The following is a 14,386-nucleotide window of genomic DNA, read 5'->3' on the forward strand; positions in this document are numbered from 1 at the left end:
AAGTCCTTCAAAAGACATAAATTGCTTCTGTTGATCATAATAATCTTCAATGCACCTGATACCATGTTGATAGCAGGTGGCCAAGATTCTATTACTCAAAGTCATGGGTATTAAGCTGTCAGAAATATTTAGTGTCCTTAGCCACAGCCATGGTGCCAGACAATTGGAGGGTAAATCATGTGTTCCATTGTTTAAGGCGGCTCCAAAAGTAATCCTGGAAATTATAGGCCAGTGAGCCTGATATCAGTGAGAGGTAAATTATTGGAAGATGTTCTAAGAAATCAGACATATAATCAATGTGGCTTTGTGCATGGTAGGTCATGTTTAACCATTCTTAGAGTTTTTCCAAGGAGTTTACCAGGAAAGGCTGTGGATGTTGTCTACATGGACTTTAATAAGGCCTTTAACAAGTCCCCCATTGGGAGGTTTGTCAGGAAGGTTCAGACACTCGGTATTTATGGTAAAGTAATAAACTGGATTCAAAATTGGACGGGACAAGTCAGAGAGTAGTGGTGGATGATTGCTTCTCAGACTGGAGGTCTGTGATTAGTGGTGTGCCTCAGGGACCAGTGCTGGGACCATTGTTGTTTGTCATCTATATCAATGATCTGGATGACAATGTGGTAAATTGGATCAGCAAAATGACACTAAGATTGGAGGTGTTATGGTAAGCGAAAAGGGTTTTCAAAGCTTGCAGAGGATCTGGACCATGTGGGAAAAATGACAGATGGAATTTAATGCAGACAAGTGTGAAGTGTTACATTTTTGAAGGACAAACCAAGAAAGGACATACTCAGTAAATGGTAGGGCACTGAAGATTGCGGTAGAACTGAAGGATCTGAATACAAAAGTAAATCACAAAATTCTGTAGACACCAAGGTTGAAGTAAAAACACAAAATGCTAGAGAAGCTCAGCAGGTCAAATAGTGTCCTTCGAAGTATAAGAAAAATATATCTAAGAATACTGATACATAATTCCCTGAAAGTAGTGTCACAGTCAGATAGAATTGTAAAGAGAGCTTTTTGCAAAATTGGCCTTCATAAAGCAAAGTATCGCATATAGAAGTGGGATGTTATGGTAAAATTGTTTAAGACATTGGTGAGGCTATATTTGGAGAATTGTGTGCGATTTTGGTTACCTAATTAAAGGAAAATTATCAATAAGATTAAAAGAGTACAGAGAAGATTTACTAGCATTTTGCCCAGACTTCAGGAACTGAGTTACAGAGAAAGGTTAAACAGGTTAAGACTATCCCCTAGAGTATAAAACAATGAGGGGGGATTTAATAGGGGTATTTAAATATCATGAGGGGATGGACAGATTAAATATACGTTGGCTTTTTTCACTGAGGTTAGGTGAGATTCAAACCAGAGAACGTGGGTTAAGGGTGAAAGAGGAAAAGTTTAAGGAGAACAGAAGGGGGAACTTCTTCCCACAGCGAGTCAGGGTCAGCATCAAGGGGGTGGGGGCATTGCTGCCCCGTCGAAGTGCGGTTCCCCTCATGAGTCAGACCCCTCCCCCCAACTCCCTCCCGCGTCAGTAGCATCTAGGTTGACACATGCTAGTAACTCTCCACCTGCCCCCAACCACATCTAGCATGCGTCAGGCTTGACACAGTAAAAAGAGCACCCTCTTATCCCACATTGGATGGATGGCCTCAACCACCACCCCCATTGGCAGGTCAGATCCTGTCAGAACCAACCCCTCCCCCATCCATTGACAGGTCTGTATTGCCCGCCCCTGCAGAGACTGTTAGGGGTGTGGACAAGCTGATAGCTGAAGTGGTGAATGCACACTCGATTTTAACATTTAAGAAGAATTTGGACAAGTACTTGGATGGGAGAGGTATGGAGGACAATGGACTGGCTGCAAGTCAGTGGGACTTGACAGTAAAATGGTTTGGCACAACTAGAAGGGCTGAAGGGGCCTGTTTCTGTGGTTTTTTTTGAGCTTTGAAAGTCCAACACTGCTGAACGTGTCCCTCGATTCAAGCTGATAAATCCATTTTCTGTGGCAGGTTTATTCTGAAAAATCCATTCAGTAGCCTCACCGCTTTATAAAACTGAAGTCGTTGGCCTGTCAAAAGTCGACTGAAATCTCTCTCTGGAGGAAATTTGACTAATCAGGCAGAGATTCAAAACAGTTTATTCCACAGCTTAATGTAATGGGCTCAGTGACTGTGGGTGAGGCAGTGACACATTGGATCTGATCTCCCCTCACCACCCTGCCAATTCTTTCCCCCTTGGAAAGTTACTATTCAATCTGTATCCTCCTTGCAGGCAGTCCATTCCAGCATATTGTCATGTGCGCAAACTTTTTATTAATGTTGCATGTTCGTATTTACCTTTAATCGGTGTCTGGTAATTATCCCACACTGTAGTAGACATTCCACAAATCACTTCATTGATATTGAACACTACTATTATGTTGGAAACCAAAGACCAGCAGATGCTAGAAATTTGAAATAAAAGCAAATACTGGAGACAGTATCGACAGAAATGAGAGCTAACCTTTAAGTTTGCAACCCCAATTAGAAGAGATGCCCTGATGAGGGGGTCTTTGACTGAAACATTCACTCTGTTTCTCTTTTTGTCTCATCTGCTGCACTTTTTCAGCATTTTATATTTTCACCTCTTTTGTGTTCCCTGTCTTAATCGTTTGCCTGCAGAAATATCCCATTTTCTAATTTCTCTCAGTAACTCGTCGTGGATGGCCCTCCGCCTTTCTGGTAAATTTCCTCTGCATCTTCTCTGATGCCCAACTTAATTTGTCACTTCTTAGTTTAGCAAGAGCAAAGCTTTACTGTAACAAATATGTCCACCACTGATCAAAACCATTAACAGCCAAGAATGTATATCATTTTTTTCACAATCTACAAATCCTATGTTTGGCATAATTTGCCTGATCAAGCTCCAACAGCACTCAATTTACTTGCGTGCAAGTGTTTGCACAGCTTGATGCTAAAGGGCTCTTCATTTAATATTAGAATTGCTGGAGCATATTCTTTGCATTCACTGTCAATTTCTACTCTTTGACTGTTGCTGCTTGCATCTGTTTCTACATACATTTACCAACGAGAGATTGTAGAATTAAGTAGCATTGCTTTTCTTCTGAATGATCGTCTTAAAAAAAAAATGCCTTAGTCTAATTTTCTTTGGCGTTTCATTCATTCTTCAATTCCCCAAGGGAAAAAAATGCAGACACCCAAACATATCTTCTCTAATGATGACCTTTCTATGGCTTCACTTTTAATTGGTATTAACTTGGTTTAGAAATTAGATTAAATGTAACATGATACCCTCAAAATATACAAGCAAATAAAGCTCTTTCTTATTTAAACCAGACACCTCCAATAAGGGAAGTCATAGCACTCAGGAATGTAATGTAGAAAAACAATGGATGCTGTCCAAGTGCATCAGCCTCTGCTCAGTTTTCTGTTCATATTATGCTCACACATTAAGTAATGGAGTCAAGTTCTGAGCAACACCCAACAGGAAGGATGTGATAGCATTAGAGAGGGTGCAGAGTATTACCAGGATGTTGCCTGATCTTTGAGAATTTGTATTATGGCTTAGTTGGGATAATGATCTTTGGTGGGGGAGGGGGGGAGAAATAAGACAGGGAGTGGAGATTTATTTGAGATTTTTAATTATGAAAGGTGTGGAAGAGATAAGCAAAACTATCATAGAACTAAGCCACCTGCAAGGGCATTGTGGAAACATTAAGGGGGAGTTGAGTTAGAAAAAACAATTTCACTGTTGGCATTTATTAGGATGCTTAATAAAGTGAGGTCAAAATACTAAAATGAACAGCTATGAACTTAAAATCAATTTTTTGCCTTTCGTGTCATTATCCTTTACAATTCTATGAACCCAGGTTAGACATCTACTCGAGACTGCCAAATTGGGATTAGTCATGTTCACAAGTCACTTTTGAGTTTCCTTTAAAGGGAGCAGTGAAAAATCACTGGCTAAGTGAACTTGGTTTTTTTGGTAGCAACAAAATGGTGGAATGGAATTCTCAAGCCAGCAAAATGGTTCCTTTAATTTTCCCTCCTTCCTGTTTAATGTGCATTATTTAGCTTTTTAATTTCAATAGCTCCTGTTTTCACTGAAGCCATGAATTGGCACGATGACATACAAGGTAGACAGGGGTGGGTAGAATCTTCACCTTGCCTGTTGTAACTGATGCAGAATCCCAGGAAGAAAATTGAAATGACTGTCATTTTCATACGAGTTCCCTCAGCTCTTCGCCCAAAATTACCACAGGTGAGGGGAGAGATCACATGGAGTTTCTTTTGTGCACTCTACTGAGCAGCCATGTTCCATCACATAACTTTCACCATAAGACAAACAAGGTTTTCACAATGCCATCGCCTAAGGAACAGGAAGCTTATCCTTGTAGATGCTGGGGGGAAGCTTGAACATAGGGTTAAACAGTGCATGCTGTCTCATTCCACAACTTTTTGCAGCTTTACAACAACAAAAAAAATAGATTAAGTCTCTATTCCACACTCCCAAAAAAAAGCATCTCCCACCCATCAAACAAATTGGACAATTTGGAACCTTTGATTTGAATATTTGAACTTGGATCCAGTTTCAAAAACTCCTCTCTTTTCATCAACCAACATGCCATTTTTGTCTTTCTTTTGATTCCAACTTGAGCATACACCAACTGTTCGAGTCTACCACTTCAACCCATGGCACTGAGCCTTGCCAATCAGCATGAGTGGACTGGCAAGCATCCATGATGTTATTTTCCAAAGTTGTGGTAATGGTCTGCAAATGCAAAAAGTATTAAAGCGATTTCAGGTGAAAGAGGTGGGAGACAGCAGCAGGAGGAGCCCTCTGTTCAGAACACCATACTCAGTGGAAGTGATGAGAGCTCCCACTTAACGTTAGGGCTGCCTGAGTTGTCTTCAATTCAGCTCACATGAAAAGTACTTTTGAGAGGGAAACCAAGCAGAATGCAAAAATATTCCACCAAGATTGAATTGCTTATACATGTACCAAGATTTCATAAAAAGCTTTGTTTTACATGCTATCCAGATAAGTCAACCATACTGTCAGTAATGCAATAACAAGCAAGTCTCAGAAGTGCGAAGAGAAATCTTACAATGTCATATAGTTCAAATAAAGTGCAGGGAATAGAGAAAAGTATGGTTAAAAACAGTTCAAGGGCTTCATCTCTTACCAGTATAAGATTCATTTAAGAGTCTGATAATAGCAACAAAGAAATTTTCCTTGAAGGTCTATGTTTTCAAGTTCATATGTGCCTTCTGTCTGGCAGAAGGAAGGATGTGGGTGGGTTGTTGGAAAGTGAGTTAAGACTAAGTGGGCTGGTTCTTTAATATGGGAACCATGGAACCTTGGCTGTGAGGATTCAGAATTGGCCTGCCTATAGAAAGTAGGGCAGAAAGTATTTTGCCTGGACATCAGTGAGGAAGAACAGAGGAGTTGAAATCCATACATCTCTCAAGCTTGCTGCACAGGTTGTTTGGATAGTTAGGAAGGCCTATGGGCTGCATTAATAAGGGGATTGAGTTCAAGAGTGGAGAGGTAAAGTTGCAGCTCTACAAATCTCTGGTGAGACTGCTCTTAGAATATTGTGTTCATTTCTGGACTCCTCATTACAGGAATATGTGGAAACTATGGTGAGGGTGCAGAGGAGATTTACCAGGATGTTGCCATAAGTATTTTATGAAGCAAGTTTTGCAGAACTAGGGTTTTTCTCTTTAGAGCAAAGAAGGATGAAAAATGACAATAGAGGGCTACAAGATTCTGAGAGGCATAGACAAGTTGAACAGCTAGTGCCCTTTTCCCCCAGAATGGGAGTAGCAAACACCAGAGGACATCTGTACAAAGTGAAGGTAGGCAAGTTTCAGCACCACATCAGGGGTAAGTTTTTTATGAGAGAGTTGTGGGTGCCTGGAATGCCTTGACAGGGATAGTGGGGGAGACTGAAACATTAGGGACATTGAAGATTCTCTTCAACATATAGTTGAAAGGAAAATAGAGGGTTATGAGGTACGAAGGGTTTTTTTTAAATATAGGAATACATAGGTCGGTACAACATCAGAGGCCAAATGGCCTGTACTGTACACCAGTGTTCTATGATAGATTTATTCCAATCAATTGGCAGGATTTAGAATTTACAATGTCAAATATTGGGATCAATTCCTGCAAATACCCTAGCACTATTCAGAATAGCACAGAATCTATCCTCCAGCAGTTTATTTTTGTCCAAATTGCACTGATCTTGTGTCTCCAGAATGGAATCTATAACTTGTAAGTTGGTGGTGGCCAGGGGAGAGAGAGAGGAGGAGAAAGTCAGTCAGTTTTGTTACATAATTGTGCTGTCCAGCTAGCAATTCATTTGATTCACAATAACTGAGTTTATATACTATTAGTTATTTATTTCTGTGCTTACATTTTCTTTTCCTCCCTAATAGCCGACAAATTTGGTTGGACAGTGCCCAGAAAGGAGTGTTTTCTCCTCAATCATCAATAACCGGGATTAGTAGGACCATAAGTAGTCATGTTGGTTCCTCCGCGTTTTCTGGTAACTCCGAAAGTCCACGACAGGAGACCTCTGTCTCTTCACATTTTCCATCTCCAGGATCACAAGTTGTATCTCCTAGCAACCACTCAATTTGTGTGAATGCTTCAGAGAGCCGCACTGTAAACCTGCATGAAGGCAATGTTGGAGCAACCTCCACAAAGCATTCTTCGCCAGCAGATTCTAATATCCTGAACTACAGTGCACACAGTGGACTGCATAACAACGAAAAACGAGACATTTTGCAGGGTCATCCTCTTGGATCAAACAACATTGTTTTGAACATGAACGCCCCTGCAACAAATCTGCTCGGTTCTGGTGGTCTGCAAGAGGGAGTACACACAGCAATTAATGGGCAAACACAAAATAGTGCTCCACTCATGCATGATGTCTTGAATGTCCATCCCCCACTGCCAGAAAAGAAAAGGATTTCTGAGGGAGATCATTCATTTGCTTCCATCTCACCAGCTTCAAGTGGCTTTTCAAGTCCTCACAGTGGAAGTACAATCAGCATTCCGTTTCCCAGCACCCTTCCTGATTTTTCCAAAGTTATAAGTACCTCTGTTGCACAAGGTGAGTGCTGTGATTTTCTTTTCTAATATTTAGTTGTTTAAAAGAATCTACATTTGGTGGTAGAATGCTCAGATTTAGTGACCATTTCTGTCCATCTTCTTGACCATCAGAAAGTGTGCTTCCTAAAACCAATTAGTCGTCAAGATCCTTACATTAAATACAATAGCGAAAACCTACCGGGGACAAACATTACCTAAGTTGATGGAAGGAGAAGGAAAGAAAAGAATGGACTCTGTAGAATTTCTGGTGTATTTTTGTTGAATGACAACATTGTCTGACTGAATTAATGCAACCTAGATTGTATACCTAAAATGGATGAGAGGGGGGGGGGTGGGGGGTGGCTTGGGAGGAGGGAGGGGGGGGGGGGGGAGAAAAAGTCACTGTAAATGTGTGAAAAAGAAAAAGTGTATATCATGGCTATTGTGATTTATGGTGTGAAAAATAAAAAATTAAAAAAAAAAGATCAAATATTTATCCAAAAAAAGATGAAAATCCTTTTTAGTTATACAAATAATGTATTCCTTTGGCCATGGAGTCTCCATGGCATGTTTGTTAAAAACAGCTACTTAAAAGCAGAATGCTAAGCTCCCTGCATACCCACAGCTCGAAAGCTGCCTCCTGAAAGCAGTAGTTCCATCTAGTCTGCACTATATGCTGTTGAAGGCTCAGTCCTTGCCAGCAGCACGATTGTAATGTAAAGCAAAACAAAACACCCAGCATTGCTGCACTTGGTTCCCCAATTCATTTGGCAGCAATTTAACACAAATGGAATCTGGAGCTAATTAAATTATTTTGTGATAGTAAAGGAAAGAAGCTAAGCTAACATACTGCTGATACTAATGTTTCAAACAAAGTGCAGGAATTATTTTACAGGGATTATTCAGTGATGTAGTCACAGTCTGTAAGATACCAGTGACAATGGAGCCTCAGACAGTACCATTACAACAGGATTTAATTTAGAGATACAGCACAGTAACAGGCCCCATACATTTTTGGAGGGTGGGAGGCATCCGGGACAAACCCATGCAGACAGAGGGAGAACGGACAAACTTCTTACAGGCAGTGGCAGATTCGAACCCAGGCTGCTAGCACTGTATCAGCATTGCGCTAACTGGATCTCCAATAATAGGTAGCTGTTTGCCAACAATTTTTTTAAAATTCTCTTCCATAATTTGCGAAATTGTCCCAGGAAGCTCACATGCTAAAAGTATGCTGATCTTTAGCTTGATAAGGATTAAATAACACTGAGCATGCCCTCCCTTTTGAACTGATTCAGGCAATTCTTGTAGCTTTATAAAACATTCATGTTGGTTGTGTCCAGGAACCAGATATTTCCAATTACTGCAAATGACAAGAATCTATACTGGAGAACTTCGCCATCTATGCGTGAGGAATTTCAGAGGTTGTGGGCATTGCCCTAGATTTAACTGGGATGTGGAATGAATTCATTTTTCTTTCTACTGGCTTCCAGTGACCACAATTATTTGAAAAAATAGCCACAAAATAAAAGATGCTCAAGAAAATGGGGACAAGTAACTGTTTCTCCTGTACCGAATTGTTGGTTGTCAAAAAGCGAACAAGACTGATAAGAAAGAACAATTACTGAAAAGTGGAGAGAGAATGAAAAAAACCGGTTCTGGTCTTCCTAGGAATGAACACATGCGTACTTCAGACTTTTAGATTTAGTAAAATGGAAACTTGTTCGTAGATGGGTGTATCCACAACATGGGCATTCTGCATTGTTCATTTCTGATCTGCAATCCATTCACACTGTTAGCAGGAAGGAGGGCAGATAGTTCTCCTTATAGCCATGGAAATAAGGCTAACTCTTTTTTGTCTTGGTTGATATCAACTAATGTAGCAAAAGACAGGCTTGTTATTCAGATAATATGTTGGTTTTCTTAATCTGTGCTGTATAGTCACACTAGACACGCAATGAGCCAAAGAACCACACTGAGTTGAACCAACTGACTTTAATAGAACTCTTGCATACGTTTAAAATCCCTCGGAACCCATTGATTCTTGCAACTCCCAGGACCCTTGTAACATCAGCCACTAGGCTGTGGGCTTTCCCTGCACCCGGAGCTCTCACAGTCAGATCTGCCGCAGACTTGCCCACAACTCCATGAGCCGGTTTACCTGTTGCGTGGATAAGCCGCCACAACTGTGACAATTAATCATCTGCTTGCAGAACAAATCTTAATATTCCTGTGACTTGTTAAAGGATCTTATGAGTTATTAATGGTGAGGGGCAAATTCAGATGGATTATTAACACAAAGTGATATGTCAAGGTTCAATAAGGACAAAGAAATGTGGTCAAAAAAAAGTCATTTATAATTTTGAATACTGTATTTTGTGATTAATATTGCACATTACATGTGCAATCTGCCTAGACTTTAATTTACAGAGTTGAGCTTTTATTTTGCAAATACGAAGACAAAGAATGTTGCAAACTTATTCATGTATGTGATATTTTTTTCCACCACTAATTACAGATTCAAGATCATCATCTGATAAACATGTCACTGTAAAATTTGTACAAGACACATCCAAGTTTTGGTACAAGCCAGAGATATCACGTGAACAAGGTGAGACCGAGACATTTTCAATGCAGTGAAAAAAATCATGAACTACTCTAAAATAGCTTATCAGTAAAAATGTGGTTATGAGAAGTCTGGCAAAAGCAATCTCTCAAGTGCTTATCTGCAGTTGACTACGGAGTAAATCCATTGGTTGTTTGACACAAACCAAATTGGGAAACTTGAATATTACGCTCTAGCTATCCAGCATTAAATTTCTCTCTGAAGGATCCGAATCCTCAGTTTGTTTGAAAGAATGAGTGCAGGTGAGCATTTTGTTCACTTCTTCTCCCAAATATAGATAAACAGAAGTTGTTAATGGATCAAATTATTCTCATGCATATTAACATTCGTTGTGTGGCTGCATTGGAAAAATATCCAAGCTCATTACTTTAGCTGAAGGTGTTGTTCAGTCCTGCACGTGTTACAAAAATGATCACAATGAACGGTTGCAAACTATTTTCTGCGAGTAAAATCTTATTTGATCATCAACAATTGCAGTGTGTCCATTCATTCTTTTTCTCCTCTTCCATCACAATTGAGATCCGTACATTTGATAGAATGAATTCTTCTATCAGGGCACTGATTTGATCAGTGCATTATTCATTATCATGATTATTATTAAGAGAACATGGTGGGCGTACAAGTTGGCTCAACAACTTTACAGCGCAAGCGATCAGGACAGGATCCGAGTTTGTACATTCTCCCTGTGTCTGTGTGGGTTTTTTCCAAGGGCTCCAGTTTCCTACCATCCTTCAAAAATGTAGGTTAATGTGGTGTAAATTGGGTGGCATGGACTTGTAGGGCTCAATTGGCCTGTTACAGTGCTGTATGTCTAAATTTAAATTTAAAACATTCAAAACCTATTTGAAAATTAGATTTGCAAGTTTCTTTAGAAATTAAAAAGTGTTCCCAGGCTTTTTAAATTTTATCTGAAGGAGCCTCTCTTATTCCCAACATCATAACTTAATTTTTAAATATTGAACCATTATAGAATGGATGTCAATTAAAAATTACATAAATTAAATTCTTACCAGTCCTCTTAGGAAATGTATGTAATTAAGATCATAAAAAATCTCTAATCTGTAGATAATGAAGAAAAAAAATTAGTATTTGGTAGACCGTATTTAACTGCAAGTTGTTCAAAGGAAGTGAGACTTCCCTTGACAAAGAAATCTTCAAAACATTTAATGCCTAATCTATACCATTCTTTAAAGTTACATCAATCATAGGTTTTTTTAAAAAATCAGGAAGGACTAGAAAGAGAAAATCTCATGAAACCAAAATACTTTCTGTATTCATATCCTCAAAGTATGTTTAACCACTTGATTATTAGCTAACTTATTTAAAGATATTACAAAGTGAGGATCCAAGAAGAGAAATGTGAGAAAATAGGTTTTTTTTTTAATGTGCCCGCCACTCTCTTCCACAATTTAAAGTAGTCTATAGGGCTCACATGTCCAAAGTCAAACTATCTTGTTTTTATGCGGATGTATAAGGGGAGATTTGATAGAGGTTTGCAAGATTATGAGAGCTATAGACAGTGGATGTGAATAGGCTTTTTCCACTTAGATTGGAGGAGAAAAATATGAGAGCTCATAGTTTTAACCTGAAGGGGGGAGGGGGAGTTCTTCAGTCAGAGAGTGTGGACTGAACTGCCACCTGATGTGGTGAATGCGGACTCAATCGTGTGTTTTAAGAATAAATTGGATAGGGGCCTGGATGGTTATGGAATGGAAGCAAGTCATTGGGACTAGGGTGATGATGGTTGGCACAGACTAAATGGGCCAAATAGCCTATTTTCTGTGCTGTAGCTTTTTATGGTTCCAGCTCCTTGTTGTGATAAATGCAGCAATGGGTGTACATCATTAATTTATATGTTCTGGACATGTTAGAGTCATGAGAAACATTGGAACAAAATATTTCAAATTTCCTTTGGATTTTTTTTTTTAAAAGGTTAATTTTAAACCTAATCCCTTCACTGCTTTATTTGGCATTGTTGGTGAGAGAGACATAACTTTAATGGCATCTGATCTTAGCTTTTCTCTTATGGCTAGGCGAGTGGTGTTACTCAGATGGAGGGATGTTACCCCACCTACTCATGCTCAATGGCTACGTGATGTCATGTCATGTTCAAATTTAGACAAGATTAGATGCTCAATTTCCGATTTGAATGCATTTTTTCCAAACACTGTGGGGACCCTTTTAAAATTACTATTATAATCTTTGACTAGTTATGAAGGTGGAAATGTTGACGAATGAGGTAAATTATCACTCTAATAAGAATCCTGTCTTTTTTTTTGGCTGAACAGCTTCATTCTTGGTAATGGGTTTAGATTTTCCTTTTTTTTTATAATAAAATTAAAAATTATCAATACAATACAATCTGTTTGATTAAAATGTGGGGTACCTTGGATGAAATTATTTAAGTGTAATGTATCGTTTTGAATTTTAACATATTGGTACTCTGCATTTTGGATGTGAAATTTCAATGTTAATAAAAATATTGAAAAAGAAAAAACTTAAAACACTTTCATGCAGGGCATTTTTTTTAATCGTTAACATCAAACAACTATTTGTCTTTTCAATTAAAATGTATAATATTCTCTTGTCAAAGAAAATGTGAAATTTTAATAGTTCTCATAACCTTCAGTTCCATCATTATTTTAAAAAATTGTAAATTTTAAATCATTTTTTGGTGCTGTTTAATTGGCATTTTTATAGGTGAAATGTCCTAGTTCAATTTTCTTGGAACTGTAAATCTCTGACCATTGCCACATATACCTGCTGTATCCTCTAATTCAAAGGCCAAAAGAGCAGCAAAGTAGACGTGGGGATTCATTCCAGGACATGACTGACTCTGGCAGTCACTGGAATGACAGACTTCTTGTCTACCTGGTGAGTGGGGAATCAAGTATGTTAAAGTGGGGAATCAGTACTTGCTTGACCTGGCATTTTCTGGAATTATTTGTGCTAAATTCGAGAGTGTTGTAATTGAAGCCATCTTTGGCTTGGCTTCGCGGACGAAGATTTATGGAGGGGGTAAAAGTTAATATGAAGCCATATTAACCCACTAAATCAAAGCTTCACTTTTTGTTTAAAAAATCTAAATTATCAGTTTCCTCCATGTAAAGATCTAAGGAAATGGCAGGGTGGAGAAGGATTTAAAGTACACACAGAATATGATCACATTTCTGCCACACATAAATTATCTTTGCAAGAATATTGTATCTGAATTTTAGAGATTAATCTTTATCTTTAATAAATTGATTATTAACTTTACAGCCATCACATTACTAAAAGACAAGGATCCAGGATCGTTTATTGTCCGGGACAGCCACTCTTTCCGGGGTGCCTACGGTTTGGCAATGAAAGTTGCCACACCCCCAGCTTCTGTGCTTCAACAGAGCAAGAAAGGTATTGCACACAGATGGCATTTACTCTTTTTACCTTTAGATACACCTTGGAACTTCTGTTGTGGAAATGGGAAAACAAGGAGAGATGAGATATATCAAGGAATTAATAAGATGAGAGAGAAAGAAAAAGAGAAATTAGGAAATGGGCACAAAGCCAGAAAGGTAGGTAGAGGGGGAAATTAAACTTCAGAAAGCAGGACTTTGATGAATGGCAGTGAATGGTAGAAGCAGTTAGTGGCTAAGGGGTCATGGAATGAAGGGACTTGCAGAGGACAGGTATGATGATGTAATGCAGTTAAAGGAAAGGGAACTGAATGAGCAATACTGGAGAAATGTAATCTTGTTCCATTCCATGTGGAAATTAGAATTAAACAATGAAATGACAGATGAGGTGGAGAAGAAAGAAATCTTCACAATATTCTGCTTTGGGCCTGTGAATGTGGCATGAAGGGCCAGAGGAATGGCAAAATGGAGGGGAGTTACTGAAAACAGGTGAATAATCTGGGCAAAGTGGATTTCTTTTATAGTTAGGGCACTTTTGGTGCCTGGAGGATTGATGAAATAAGTAAATTCATGAAAACCTGGAGAATGCAAATGAGATCCTTGATAGATGTGAAGAATATTCAATAACTGGCATATTTTCAATGTATTTAAGGTGATAAAAAGAAATGCTGCAAAGCAAGATTGAATGATGGGCTTTTTAGAGTCAGGTTACTCAAACCAAATTTAGCACATGTAACAAGTAGGATTGAAGAAATTGGTCAATTTCTTTCATTAACCCTCTCCCACATTTTATTCATCAACATTTAAAATACATTCTGAACATTACTTCCACTTATTGATTAATCACTGTGACCTTGAACCTCTCATTAGAATTGTCTTAATTATATTTGTGGTATTTATTCATTTTTATGCATTTAAAACGTAGGGAAAATAATCTCAGGGTTGTATCTGATGCTATGTACGTATGTACCCTGACAGTAAATTTGAACTTAATAATTCAGGTTGCTGGCTCTTTAACAAGTTTGTACATTGTTTTTGAATGTTTCAACTTTAAGGCCTTTCAGATCACATTAGTTTATTTTAGTCTCCTAAAAGAGGCTGTTATTAATGGTCTTGGTCACTTTTGTTAATCTCACCTGGTCTTTCCCTTACTTGTGCTTTCTCCCTCAGGTCGATCATTAGGTCAAAATTTGAATATCACTAATCAAAGATGTTCTATCATCTTTTTGTAATCTGTTCCTTTAAATTTTAAAAA

The 14,386-nt window shown here is 38.5% G+C and overlaps 1 protein-coding gene across 16 annotated transcripts in view; it reads left to right on the forward strand.

The window, feature by feature from the left end:
* LOC138750166 (tensin-3-like) overlaps positions 1-14,386 on the forward strand; it is a 480,425-nt gene that overhangs the window by 451,011 nt on the left and 15,028 nt on the right. For all 16 annotated transcript variants that reach the window (XM_069912329.1, XM_069912327.1, XM_069912319.1 and 13 more), the window contains 3 exons: positions 6,453-7,132; positions 9,629-9,721; positions 12,998-13,129. In XM_069912329.1, the coding sequence (XP_069768430.1) occupies positions 6,453-7,132; positions 9,629-9,721; positions 12,998-13,129 (905 nt within the window). The remainder of the gene's footprint in view (positions 1-6,452; positions 7,133-9,628; positions 9,722-12,997; positions 13,130-14,386) is intronic.

The sequence above is a fragment of the Narcine bancroftii genome, chromosome 1 (genome assembly GCF_036971445.1).
Source record: "Narcine bancroftii isolate sNarBan1 chromosome 1, sNarBan1.hap1, whole genome shotgun sequence".
Classification (NCBI taxonomy): Eukaryota; Metazoa; Chordata; class Chondrichthyes; order Torpediniformes; family Narcinidae; genus Narcine; species Narcine bancroftii.